Source organism: Somniosus microcephalus, chromosome 11 (assembly GCF_052327205.1).
Source record: "Somniosus microcephalus isolate GS21.2 chromosome 11, FLI_Smic_1.0, whole genome shotgun sequence".
NCBI lineage: Eukaryota > Metazoa > Chordata > Chondrichthyes > Squaliformes > Somniosidae > Somniosus > Somniosus microcephalus.
This window is the reverse complement of record NC_140997.1, coordinates 27,555,211-27,570,242: the sequence shown is the minus strand read 5'-3', so window position 1 is coordinate 27,570,242 and position 15,032 is coordinate 27,555,211. Positions and strand designations below refer to the sequence as shown.

General features: G+C 41.7%; 1 protein-coding gene across 1 annotated transcript in view; it reads right to left on the bottom strand.

Moving 5' to 3' along the window:
• Window positions 1-7,485: 7,485 nt before the first annotated feature.
• eif3ba (eukaryotic translation initiation factor 3, subunit Ba) overlaps window positions 7,486-15,032 on the bottom strand; it is a 43,502-nt gene continuing 35,955 nt past the window's right edge. Inside the window, exons 16-19 of the mRNA XM_086000404.1 lie at window positions 14,658-14,735; window positions 13,562-13,670; window positions 12,450-12,568; window positions 7,486-10,800 (exon numbers count right to left, since the gene is read on the bottom strand). Coding sequence (XP_085856530.1) covers window positions 12,465-12,568; window positions 13,562-13,670; window positions 14,658-14,735 — 291 coding nt within the window. The 3' untranslated portion in view covers window positions 7,486-10,800; window positions 12,450-12,464. The remainder of the gene's footprint in view (window positions 10,801-12,449; window positions 12,569-13,561; window positions 13,671-14,657; window positions 14,736-15,032) is intronic.

The following is a 15,032-nucleotide window of genomic DNA, read 5'->3' as shown; positions in this document are numbered from 1 at the left end:
GGTGCCAAAGGTGGGCGAGCTGTACCAATGACTAGTCAGGCAACAGCCTGACATAGTCATACTGACAGAATCATACCTATCATCCAGACAAATCAATACTTCTCTATGTTGAACACCACTTGAAGGAAGCACTGGGGATACCAAGGGCACAGAATGAACTCTTGGTGGGGGACCTGAAATTATATCACCAAGAGTGGCTCGGTAATACCACCACTGATTGAGCTGGCCAAGACCTGAAGGGAATAGCTGCCAGAATCGGCTTGCAGGAGTTGGTGAGAGAACCACAGGAGGGAAAAACCTACTTTACCTCATCCTCACCAATCTGCCTGCTGCAGATGCGTCTGTCCATGACAGCATTTGTAGGAATGACTGCTGCAGTCCTTGTGGAGACCAACCTCCATCCTCACACTGAGGACACACTCTATCATGTCATATGGCACTATCATCGCGCTAAGTGTAATAGATTAAGAACAGATCTAGCACCTGAAAACTGGCTATCTATGAGGTGCTGTGGGCCATCATGGACAGCAGAATTGTACATCACCACAATCTAACCTCATGGCCTAACATAACCCTGACTCCGCTATTACCATCAAGCCAGATGATGAACCTTGGTCCAATGAGGAATGTAGAAGAGCAGGCCGGGAGCAGCATCGGGTGTACCTGAAACTGAGGTGCCAACTTTATCAAATTATAATACAGGACTACATGCATGCTTGGACTCTAGGGGAATCAAGGAATATGGAGATTGGGCAGGAAAGTGGAGTTGAGATTGAAGATCAGCCATGATATTATTGAATGGCGGGGCAGGCTCGAGGGGCCGTATGGCCTACTCCTGCTCCAAATTCTTACATTATGTTCTTATGCAAAACAGCAGAAGCAGCATGTTGTAGTCAGAATTTAGCGATCCCACAACCAACGGATAAGGTCAACGCCCAGCAGCCCTACCATATCTAGTCATGAATGGTGATGGTCAATTAATCTACTATCAGGAGGAGGAGGTTCCATGAACATCCCCATGCTCAATGATGGTGGAGCCCAACACGAGTGAAAAATACAAGGCTGAGGCATTTGCAACCATCTTCAGCCAGAAGTGCGGAGTGGATGATCCTTCTCGACACGTCCTGACATCCCCACCATCACAGATGCCAGTCTTCAATGAATTCAATTCACTCCACGTAACATCAAAAAATGGTTGAGTGCACTGAACACAGCAAAGACGACAGGCCATCACAACATCCCAGCTGTAGTGCTGAAGCGGAACACCTCCGTTCAGTCCGTAAGGGTGACCCCAAGCTTCCGGTCGCCTGTCATTTTAATTCACCGCCCCATTCCCACTCAGACCTCACTGTCCTCGGGCTCTCGCATTGTTCCATGGAAACCCAGCGTAAGCTCGAGGAACAGCACCTCATCTTCCGATTAGGCACTTTACAGCCTTCCGGACTCAATATCGAGTTCAACAATTTCAGATCATAACCTCGGCCCCTATCACATTTTTATATATATTTTTTATCCACACCTTTGTTTTGTGCCCTTCCCCCTTTTTTTCTCTCCCACATGGCAGCTGTCTCTCATTCTGCCAGCACATTTCACACCTAATCTAGAGCCAGCTTTTGTCTCTTTACTAGTCCTATCACCATCTCGTTTCTTTTGAATACCTCTTAATGCCTCTTCACTTCTCTTTTGTCCTTTCATCCCCATTTCCCAGCCCCAAACTGGCCTTTTAATCGGTTTCATTTCCTGTGTTTTTTCAGTCCTGACGAAGGATTTCGACCTAAAACGTTGGGCTAGATTTTCGTGGAGCCGTCAGGCGGGGTTTCAGGCATGTTGGGGGGGGGGGGGGGGGGAAATCCCGAATTTGGGGGTCCCGACACCATCCTGCCCAAAACCCCGCCCCACGTAAGTTTCAGGGACGGTGGGCACCCACCCCGCACTGGGACCCACCGAAACCAGGCAGGAAGGGATTAGTGCCAATTAACTGCCTGTTAACAGGTAGTTAACAGGCAGTTTTTAGCCTAATCCCTATTTTGAGGGGTTTCGTGTGGGTTTCCTGACGGCTCCAAACCACGCCAGGTTAGAGCAGGCGGGCCGTCGGGTTGAAGGAGTTGGAGGGGTCGCGATGTCGGTGCTCAGGTGAGTGATGGGTGCATGAGTGCAAAGGTAAGTGTGTTTGGTGTGTCTAAAGTGTGTAAAGAACTTTTACTTACCTGTACTTACCTTAACAGCCTTTCTTCCTGTAGCCATCAGGAGCGCATCACTCAGCCGGAACTGAAAGCTGAACGGCTGCGATCTGTCAAAAGTGACAGCCTTCAGCTTTGAGTGCCGGTGAGAGTTCTAACTGAGTCTGTGCAGAAGGACTCATGTTAGAACTCAGAGTGTCAGTGTTTCACAGCTTCAAACAGCTGTGAAACACTGATATTTCATCTGTCAAGAACTCTTGACAGATGAAATTGCAGTCTGTGACGTCACCTGTTGCCAGGTGGCCCTTAATTGGCCTGCTGAGCCCGCTGGGCGGGCTCAACAAGGTCAAATCACGCGGATTGGCCGGACGTCGAAGTAGGCGGGTCAAAAACCCGAAAGGGGAAGTCCCGCCTTCTTCCCGACAGGTTCGGGAAAATCTACCCTGTTGACTCTATTTCTCTCTCCATGGATGTTGCCTGGCCTGCTGAGTTTTTCCAGCATTTTCTGTTGTTATTTTGGATTTCCAGCATCCGCAGTATTTTGCTATCATGTAGTGCTGAAGACCTGTGCTCCATAACTAGCCCCTAACCAAGCTGTTCCAGTACAGCTACACGGACATCTGCCTGACATTGTGGAAAATTGCTCAGGTATATCTTCTCCACAAAAAAGCAGGACAAATCCAATTTGGCCACTTAACACCCTATCAGCCTACTCCCAATCGTAAGCAAAGTTATGGAAGGAATCATCAACAGTGATATCAAGCGGCACTTACCATTAACCTGTTCACCGGTGCTCAGTTCAGGTTCCATTAGGACCACTCAACTCCAGACTTCATTACAGCCTCGGCCAAACTCGGACACAAGAGCTTAACTCCAGAGGTGAGGCAAGAGTGACTGCCCTTGACATTAAGGCAGCAGTCAACAGAGTGTGGCACCAAGGAGTTCCAGTAAAACTGAAATCAATGGGGATTAGGGGAAAAACTCTCCACTGGCTGGAGTCAGGCCTGTCACACAGTAATATGGTTGTTGGAGGCCAATCATTTCAGCCCCAGGACATCACTGCAGGAGTTCCTCAGGTCTGCACCCTAGGCCTAACTATCTTCAGCTGCTTCATCAATGACCTTCCTTCCATCATAAGGTCAGAAGAGGGGCTGTTTGCTGATGATTGCAGTGTTCAGCTCCATTCACAATTCATCATATAATGAAGCAGCCCACATCACATGCAGCAATACATACTGGACAACATCTAGGCTTGGGCCGATAAGTGACAAGTAATATTTGCACTACGCATATGCCAGGTAATGACCATCTCCATGAAGAGAGAGCTTAATCACCTCCCCATGACTTTCAATGGCATTACCATTGCCAAACCCCACATCACCAACATCCTGAGGGTCATAATTGACTAGAAACTCAACTGAACCAGCCACATATTGTAGCTTCTAGGTCTAGACCAGTCTGTGATGCGCTGTGCCGAGTGGCTCACCTCCGGACTCCTCAAAGCCTCTATATCACCTACAAGGCACAAGGTAGGAGTGTGATGGAATACTCTCCATTTGCCTGGATGGATGCAGCTGCAATAGCACTCAAAAGTACCATCCAGAACAAAGCAGTCTGCATGATCGGCACCCCCTCTACCACCGTGGCTGCAGCACATACTGTTGCAATGGTGAAGCCTTCTTCGGTAGGACCTCCCAAACTCTCAACCTCCACCACCTAGAAGGACAAGAGCAACAGGTGCATGAGAACACCATCCTGACTTGGACAGATATTGCCATTTCTTCATCGCTGGTGGTCTAAATCCTGGAATGTTCTACCTATTGCATTTTGGGAGCACCTTCAGCACACACAGACGGCAGCAATTCATGAAGGCCGTCCCACTATCACCTTACAAGAAGAAAATACTGCAGATGCTGGAAATCTGAAATAAAAACAGAAAATGCTGGAGATACTCAGCAGGTCAGGCAACATGTGAAGAGAGAAACAGAGTTAACGTTTCAGGTCGATGACCTGACGAAAGGTTATCGACCTGTCATTTCAATTCACCGCTCCATTCCCACTCGGACCTCACCGTCCTTGGCCTCTTGTACTGTTCCACGGAAGCTCAACGTAAACTCGAGGAACAGCACCTCATCTTCCGATTAGGCACTCTGCAGCCTTCCGGTCTCAATATCAAGTTCAACAATTTCAGATCATAACCTCGGCCCCTATTTCATTTTTACTTATATTTTTCCACTCCTTTCCTCCCCCCCCCTTTCCTTTTGTTTCTCTCTCACACCTGGCAGCTATCTTTTGCCCTGCCAGTACACTTTACACCTAATCCCAGCCTATTACCATCTCGTCTAGCTTCTAATCTCTTTTACTTCTTTTGGTTCTTTTATTCTTTTGTCCGATCGCAGCCCTGCCTTCGATCTAGTTCCTTTTCTCTCCAGTTTTGAAGGGTCAAACCCGAAACGTCAACTCAAATTTCTCTCCACGGATGTTGCCTGACCTGCTGAGTTTTTCCAGCATTTTCTGTTGTTATTTCAATAGTACCCATGCTCACCTGGGTTCCTTGGCCAATTGTTCCATGTAACAATCACATTTGCACTTCTGTTGCCCCCTTAATGGGTTTTCCAATCTATCCCTGGTTAATTAAATTTACCCAGAGCAACATATTCTCACTCTTTGACTATTGAGTTCTTGGTCCATTCCCTTCCAGCCTGATGATCAATAGCAGACACCCATAGGTAACTCAAACTGCAAACAAAATACAGCAGATGCTGGAAATCAAACAGAAAATGCTGGAAACACTCAGCTGGTCAGGCAACATCTGTGGAGAGAGGAAGGTAGGGCTAATGTTTCAGGTGTATAACACTTCGTCAAAATCCCGTATGTAGTTTCCTTTCCTTCATGTTTTTCATCCCTATCCAGTTTCTACATTATCCACATCCAGACCAGATAAGGCCAATTAAGGTTTTTTATGTAAATGTTTAAAACCCTTTCCCTGTTACTTTTTTCTCTCTACAAAATAATCCCCATCCCTGTAGATTTATCCAACCAGTGTCATAGTTGAACAAGGTGCCTGGGCTACCTATATCATAGCCTCCCCCTCTAGCCAGGACACCCAGGTCTCCCAATTTAATTCCAAGACTTTAGCATTCATTTGAGGCATCTATTTTCCCCCACTCTCTCAACTCATGTGTTTATCGATTTATCTAGTGTCATCAGTATACATCTAGATCTCATTCTTAACAATGTCAAAGGTAGCGCGTAAATAATAAAACGGCAAGGACCAAATATGGAGCACACCAGACAGATGTGACTGTGCAAAGAGAGGAGAAATTGCCATCACCATATTGGGACAGCTGAGTGGAACTATGAGATTGTGTTTCCAAAGAGATAAATTGTGGGGGAGAACGGAACAATCAAGTCAAAAGCTGGAGAGAGCTAGAAAAGAACAAGGCAGATCAGATCAAACCCTTATATAGCTGTGAAAAACAAATATTGCTTTCATTTGAAAACCTAAAAGACTAGATGCAAAACTGGCAATTCTGTAATTTACCCTCCGTACATGATTCTGGAGTTGAGACTAGTTGAATATATTTGCTGATACTGTATTATTTTAATGATGACAAACAAACCAGTGGCACCAGGCTATTCTGGATGATGTGCTAATGATAATTACAGAAAATGCTGGAAACACTCGGCAGGTTAGGCAGCATCCGTGGAGAGGGACGATAATTGATGCTAATGACAATTGTGTCTCAGAACATAAGAAAAAGGAGTAGGCCATTTGGCGCCTCGAGCCTGCTCCGCCATTTAATGAGATCATGGCTGATCTGATCTTGGGCTCAGCTCCATTTCCCTGTCCGCTCCCCATAACCCATCACTCCCTTATTGTTCAAAAATCTGTCTATCTCCACCTTAAATATATTCAATGACCCAGCCTCCACAGCTCTCTGGGGCAGAGAATTCCAGATTTACGACCCTCTGAGAAGAAATTCCTCATCAGTTTTAAATGGGCGACCCCTTACTCTGAAACTATGCCCCCTAGTTCTAGATTCCCCCATGAGGGGAAACATCATCTCTGCATCTACCTTGTCGAGCCCCCTCAGTATCTTATGTTTCAGTAAGATCACCTCTTGTTCTTCTAAACTCCAATGAGTATAGGCCCAACCATCTCAACCTTTCTTAAGTCAACCCTTTCATCTCAGGAATCAACCTCGTGAACCTTCTCTGAACTGCCTCCAATGCAAGTCTATCCCTCCTTAAATAAGGAGGCCAAAACTGTACGCAGTACTCCAGGTGTGGTCTCACCAATACATGCCTCTAAGGCATGTATGTCCTTTCTCAGATAAGGAGACCAAAACAGTGCACAGTACTCCAGGTGTGGTCTCACCAATACCCTGAACAGTTGTAGCAGGACTTCCCTGCTTTTATACTCCAGCCCTCTTGCAATAAAGACCAACATTCCATTTGCCTTCCTGATTACTTGCTGTACCTGCATGCTAACTTCTTGTGTTTCATGCACAAGGACCCCCAGGTCCCTCTGTACGGCAGCATTTTGTAAAATCTCTCCATTTAAATAATAATTTGCTTTATTTTTACCAGTGAATAACCTCACTTTCCCACATTATACTCCATCTGCCAAATGTTTGCCCACTCACTGATTCTGTCTCTATCCCTTTGCAGATTCTTTGTCTCCTCTTCACAACTTGCTTTCCCACCTATCTTTGTATCAGCAAATTTGGCCACAGTACACTTAGTCCCTTCATCCAAGTCATTAATATAGATTGTAAATAGTTGAGGCAAGATGGATCACTCCAGATTAGGTTCTCACAAAAATCTTGTGCATTCTTGGCACTCTGCTCTACAGAGAACAGGCAAGGTTGTGGCTCACACATGCTTAACATTTCTATAACATATATAAAACTAAGAGACAGCTGAATTCATCTACTTGACATGATAAAATCAGGGCAACTGCTCAAGTCAATAGCTGTATTACAAATATTAATTCAGCTCAATTATATCAAGTTTCAGGGATTTTCCCAAGTCAGTTACCTCATAAATTTGTTAACACACATCAACTTTTCAGATGCAGCACACTGCAAATTTCTGTAAGATACCGAATACCAAAGCCAGAAAGTCTGCAGCTTCTTTACTTCACAACGTTGGGGTTCTGATCTGTACCCTGCCCGAGCATACATTTCAAGAATGCGAAAGCCTTAAAAGGGACCCAGTGCGAATATTGATGGACTCCCAGGGACTTCCTGTCCTAATTCAGAAAACCGCCAGCTACCTACCCAAAAGAAAAACAGTGCTATTATAGCAGAAAATGTTTTTATTGGTAAATACACATACACAGCAACAGGAATAATGTGCTGGTAAGTCAACAAATACAGAAAAAGTAAATACAGTAGTGGAGACACTGATCGCAGCTCCATAGACAAAAATCTAATGCTTCAAGTGGATAAAGCTGATTTGCACACTTCCCATTAGATACTCAAAATATAGAATTTGCTAGTGGGGACTTACATTTAACATATTTGGGAATATGTACACAATGTTTAAGAAAATGGTTTTTTTAATGTACCATGTCAGAATGATGCAGGTCAAAGGGCATTACTGTATTAATGACCAAATTTGATTAGAAGGATAGCAAATAGGATTTTGTACATTGAGTTTAGTTTTCCACTGCAGTGGTTCTAAATTTTCCATTTTGGAGGTTAAGTTTTTTTTTTATACAATGCATTGAAATGTAATTCATAGAAAATCTAACCTGGTGACATTTCATTCCCTCGCCGCCCTTTTTAAAAAAAGATGAATTTTGTGCTCATCCAGGTGACGGATGTCAATGCTGGGGACACTCATTTTTCATCCAGTGTATTAACCAGTCACGATGAAACATAACATTGCTAGCTGCCAAGTAATGGGAGATTGCTTTTCCCCAATAATGTTCATTAACTCCTGCAAATCTGAAAGCAGTACCCAGTGCCAATGTTCCCATTTCTCAGAGCAGCTTCTCTAAGCAAGACCAATCTGCACTGAATTATTGGCAGTTTTGTATGTAGACTCATGCCCACCAGGAACTGGGTTGGCACTCCCAAATTCATTTTATGTAGAACCCTTACAATCAGCGTAGAAAAGAGACTTTCACCCCATTAGTCCAGGCTGGATTCATATTCAAGCCTAGAAGGTAAATAAATCAATGAGCCATTATTGAGTTCTCCCCAGTGTCCTGGCCAATATTTATCCCTCAACACCCAAAACAGATTATCTGGTCATTATCACATTGCTGTTTGTGGGACCTTGATGTGCGCAAATTGGCGGACGCATTTCCTATGTTACAACAAAATAGTACTTCATTGGCTGTAAAGCGCTTTGAGACATCCTGAGGTCATGAAAGGCGCTATATAAATGCAAATCTTTCTTTTTTCTTTACACCGCTATCCTCAAAGATTTTAGGATTCCCAAAATAACACCTTTAAACCACACCATATTTGAACATAAATGATCTCAAGCAACACAGTCCATATAATTTCCATTACAATCTCAGCAAGTTTTTTTTGTGAAAAATAAATATTTAGCTTTAATCCAAAATACAAATGTAGTTAGCTATTTCTCACGGTTATGAAACACATACTACAATTTAACAGTAAGATGTTAAACACATATGAAACATGCTTGGCCAACTAAATATCCTGCTGTCATAGGGTACCGAAAAAAAAAAACCCACACGGAGTAGGGTTAAGATAAGCAGCTGTTGCCTCTTTAATACCACAGCGAATAAGTAGAACAGAGCCTTTTTGGAACACTTCCACTTCATGGAAAGCTTACAGGACCTATAGCATGATTATTTATGCTACATGCAGTATTGCACTTAACAGGGATCTTCATTTTTACTGATTGTATTGATAAATTCTGAGAATTTGGCATTAGTTCGAATCAGTTTTTAAATCTCTAAACAAGAGACACTTTCATATGCCTGCAGTTATCCCAACTTTTTTGTTGTTGCAGGTTTTACGAGAATTGGATCTCTATAACGGTTTCATTTGTGCTTGGCAGTGTCTAATGCGGTCTCTAGTTTATTTTTTTTAACCATCTCCAGTACACCAACAAAAATGTTAACTCCTCCCCCCTCACCCCCACCAAACACCCATTTTCAACTAAGTTTTTAAAAAAAAACTTAAAACTCGTGTTCGTTTGAAGGATAAAAGTTGACAGTGAAAAACTAAAACTGTCAATCTTTAGAATGGAAAAGAAAATATCGAAACATCCTAAAAGTGTCACTTCAGCCAGTGTTCTCCTAGAAACACAAATATATTGCCCCCCCCCTTCCTTCATGAACGCCTTTGCAGACATAGTTTGAGAACCGGATTGCCTGAAAGGGAGCATCGACGCAAGGTATGCATTATTCACAGCATGCTTGGTTTGTATATAGGCTACATAGAAAGTGATTTATCATTCGGATTAGATTTGTGTGACAAGACTAGCACTAGACTGTTACACAAAAAAAAATTAAGCAAAACAGAGTGACTTAATATACCACATGGTGCAAAGTTAAGGTTTGAACAATTTAATAAATTAAACTAAAAATCATTGTTGCGGACTAAATTCCGATTTCAAAAGTCACCTCTGATTTCTACAGGACCCATTTTTACAAAATATAATAAAATCTCACCGCACATTTAAAAGTGTTGTTCCAAAGGGATTTATTAGCTGATTTACAAATGAAGAGTCTGAATGCCAGTTAATAACTGGGTTAAAGCCGCCCAGTCAGGAGTGCACTGTTCTAGTGAGGTTTTAATGTTCATCTATGACACCCCTAATTTTAGAAACACAGCAGCAGTTTCCTAGCAGCCGAATGATAAATAGGATAGGCTGCCAGCTCTCTTTATATGGATGGACACATCTTCATTTATGAAAACCAAGGTTTAGTGTAATGCAAAGAAAATATTGTGCCTGATGAGATTGAGCAGACTGGTAGAATGCAGAACAACTCTGCCGAAAGTCACAGGTCCTGCTGCAATTGGCTTGTCGCACCACCGTAATAAACCAGAGATGGTGCTGATAATGCATGGAAGTCAACAATGTATTCAACCCGTTTTCTTTGGATTAGAGAAGTATTTAAAACAATAATCAATACACAGGCACGACATAATCAATGTTACTAAGCTTTATTTTATCCCATTAGACGTCAAATATAACCTGAATGGAGGAGGATACAGTCCACTGTAGTGCCGTAATTGCACACTAAAATATGTATTAACCCTTATTGTACTCTCAATATTCCTCCATACAAAATGCTGTGTTAATTTACCATGGATGGAAAAATAGCCCATGGCTACAGGAAACTTCGAGTGCCTCAGTAATAATATACTTGCACAAACCACAGACAGCATCCACAGTGACTAGTGACAGTAGCACAAAGTAAACTGTAGAGCTGCTGCTAATTAGTGAAACGTATTCACAATTATTAAAAGTGAAGGCAGTGTCTTTATCACCACTGTGGAAACTGATATAGTAAAAGGCACTGTGATGATCTTTGCAAGAGTGGAGCGCATTCAACTTCCAAAATGTAGAGGACAAGTTCCAGGTGATGCAAGAGAAATCAGCTTCAACTGAAGATATGATGGCACTGGGAAGAAAGAAAAAATACTGTTTGCAAAAGCATATATAAAAAAATCTATGAGTTAATAAATCCATCTACTTGCTAACCGTTATAATCTGCACATCTATTTTAAATATTCTAAATCCAGAGATCAAATTTGAGGAGGGGCTGGTACTTGTGGCCACCCTACAGAAACCATATGTACTGTAGGAGAGGCTATAGGTCAATTCTTTCTGGTTCCAATGCCCACGATCCAATTCCTTTACATGGTTTAAAACAGGGGGAAACTGAAGTTTGATAAATTACTTACAAGTTACATTATAGCATTACAACATACCAAGAATGACATGGGGAAAGAGAGAACTGCAACATTGCTAAAATTCACCAGTAAAAGTCTTAAAATATAAACTAAACCTATTTAAATATGGATTGTTTCTACAATAATCTGCAATAGAACTTTGACAAACTGAAGTTGTTTCTGTTCAAAAATGTGTTTTGTATCTATGTATAGGCATGCTAAAGTCCTGTCAATGTGGCAAAATATGGATTTGTGTTTGTAAATTGCTGCAAGATTAAACTCCCAACCTTGAATGAGCCACGGCTCAGTTAGTAGCACTCTCGCCTCAGTCAGAAGGTTGTGGGTTCAAGTCCCACTCCAGGGACTTAAGCACATAATCCAGACTGACACTCCAATGCAGTGCTGAGTGAAGTGCCGTCTTTCGGATAAGACGTTAAAGAGGTCCCGTCTGCCCCCTCAGGTGGACATAAAAGATCCCGAGGCACTATTTCGAAGAACAGGGGGATTCTCCCTGTTGCCCTGGTTAATATGTATCCCTCAACCAACATCACTAAAAACAGATGACCTGGTCATTATTTCATTGCTGTTTCTGGTACTTGCAAATTGGCTGCCGCATTTCCTACATTACAACAGTCACCGCTTTAAAAGTATTTCATAGGCTGTAAAGCACTTTGGGACGTTCTACGGTTGTGAAAGGCACTACAGGAAACTTTCTGGTATCTGGCACCGACGGGACCGAGCTGGTGCCGTTAGATCAAAACTGCCGTAGAAACCAGCGCTAATGTTAAAACATACGGAGTTCAGAGCTCCGTGTGAAGCAACAAACCCTGTTGCTTAGCAACAGCTTCAAAACAGTCGGCGCAGCTTGCAAGCGTCTAGCTGAAGCTGTTGCTTAGCTACAGAGACGCTTGCAGAGCCAGGACTGGAGAAAAGAAAAATGATCTGAACCGACTCCTGAATTTTGCCGGTAGATACAGCTTTCCGGACATTTAACCTCCGGATAAACGAAAGTTTCCTGTATATAAATGAGTCTTTCTTGCTGAAAATTCACAGAAGCTAGTTTACGTTACCAAAAAAACCAAATCACTCTTAATTGTAATTTATGTTGAAAATATGTTACGAAGTACAATTGCTTTCAATAAGTTATTGAAATGTACAGGTTCAAATTTTGCAAATTATAAAACTTTATTTGAATATATAGTACAGCAGAAGTGTTTGAAGTTACAACCAAAACATTTTTCAGGCTTTGAAGTGCACATTTTCCCCCAAACGAAATAAACGGTGCTCCAAACTCTGTGCTTAACGAGGTCTAATTGGTTGTGGTAATTTATTTATTTTGCAAGTGTAGTGTCTCTGCTGTGACAATACAGTAGCTTACCTGTATGTTATAAGACTACTCCTGATCTCCAACAGGGAAAATTTCTTCTGTGACGAAAAATTCAACGGTCTCTTCCTCCCAATCATCAACATTACTGTCCAGCTCGTCTGTGTCCACACCTGTGAGGTGATGAGCAGGAATTTTCAATTGCAAGGACATGCACTTTCCCAAAGGAATATATGAACACTAGTATACAGGAGCAGATTTTATTCAAAGTTTTGTCTCCATCTATGTGCTATTGCTGGGAAATGGAACATTTCCCCATTTAGACACACTGCATGACGTATTCAGCATTACCTAGTCAAATATGGCACAGCCACTTGCTGTAAAGCTCCTTCTATTTTGCTCAACCTATACACCTTTGCTATAACCCAAGAGCATTTCCTACTGAACCAGAGGCATTTCTATTCAATCCCAAATGAGGTGGTCATATTACAGACAGCTGTGGGGACCTAGGTTAAGGCTGCTCACGCTATCTAGGACTCTTAGCCAGAACGGAGTAACCTTCATCTCATCAATAAAATATGGGCTGGGACTCTGTTCCAAGAGATACAAGTTGTCCTCGGCCACAGCACAACCAAGACCCTGATTCATTCCTGCCCCCTCCCCCCCAATTTGTAATTATCTTATTTCCATTGAGAAATGTCTTTTTATAATGAAGTATAAAACCCCAAATTTGAACCCCAGTAATCTTGCTAGACCAACAGAGTGAATTAAAGACACAAGTAACGTTTTTCTACATACAGTAAGGACGAATTTCTATTAGAAATTTACACAATTCATTTTATTCTACAATAAAAGGATGGATGATTTTCAAGAAACTCATTTTAAAAAGGGTACTGCTCTCGTTTTAAGAAAGAACAGACCAATGGAAAACTAAATTACACTGCACGTCACACGAGCTAGTTTTGTCACTACATAGAGGATCTTTTTTAACCAGGCTTATTCGGTGTACACAGTAGAAAAGTAGACTACTGAGGAGATCTGTACAGGTTGTTTGACCCAGGTTCCAAATATTTCAATATTTAGAAACCTTGATTTCATTACGCCCATGAAAGTAGTTCTTGAGCCTGCATGGTTAAACTGTTCACTACTAAACACTCATTTATTACCTCCTCGGAGCTCCAGGCGCTGGGCCTTCTGCTCTGCGTAAATCTGGGCGGTCTTCGCACGATATTTATGGAATTCTTCCATCATCTTGCGTCGTTTATCTACCAATTCCTTAAAAAATTAATAAAAGTACTATTACACATATGTGCTATTTTAACACAAGAAATTTATCTGAAGAAGTAAATGAAAGGGGACATTTATTGAAAGAAAGACAAAACAAAACAGATGGGGATGAACAGAAGTTTCAAATTTTCAGTTATCACCTTTCAGTCAGATATTCAGGGATTTGCACTTGAACAAAATACATTGGGGGTAATTTTGACTTTGGTTGAGTGTAAAACGGACGACATCGATTCAACCACCCATTATACATCACGCCCAGTGTTCATTTGAAGATGTGTAACGGGCGGCTGAATCGATAGCGTCTGTTTTACACCAGTACCCAAAGTCAAATACCCCATTTAAAGACAATTGACTATTTTGATGTTTTATTCATCCCTAAACAGAAGACACAGACTTAAAAAAAAAAAAAAAAAAAAAAAAATTATGCAGAGAATCAATTAAGCAATTCTTAATCAAAATACTTAATTCCCTTTTTGGTAGAAAGTTGCTGAGAACAGCTTGTGTTTAATGAAAAACTCAAGATATTATGGTCAAGGCTATACCAATGGTGCACTGACACTGCAGCATTAGTTGTACATGGCTCCCCCAGGATGCAAATCCCAAAGTTGTCCAAGGGGAAAGAGGATGAGGTTAAAACAGACCAGTGAAGTGAAGTCTATGGAAAACTCCTATTTACCTAATGCTACAACACACATGCAGACTAGCTGTAAACATCTAATTAAAAGTACGAGGGAAGGGCAATTGCAACAGTAACCTTTAAATCGAAATCAAAAGCAGCACTTCAAAGCTCCAGGCAAGAGACTACTATATATCACATTGAACTGGCATTCTGCCCATAATAATGATTAGGAAACAAGTTCCTTTTTAGGAAATTAATTTAGTTCTTTGGAACTTATGTCTCCTGCTGGTACCACATTTTCACTTTCAGATTTCAGTGATTTTTTTTAGTTTTACTACAAAACATTAACTACTTACCTTGGAGGCCTTGGACTGACTCAAACGATCTTTCTGTTCAAAGATTTTGGAGTATTTCTTATAATCTTTTTTGATTTGCTGGAAAAAAGAATGTATATACATTAGAGAGATGAAAATTATGCAAAGTGTAAATCTTAATTTGGTGAGTTTGCTAACAGCTATACAAAATCATCTGTTAGGCACCGAAACATCCACCCTTACCTGAACACTATATTGTAAAAGTAGTAATACACTTGGAATTCTTAACTACAAACATATTTTATTAAGCACCCACTTGGCGAAGGCAGCATGTAGCTGAACCACATGGACGTAGCCATTTAGATGGGCACAACCTCAATTCCTGGCCTATGTTAAATTAATGAGATCACAGCCAGA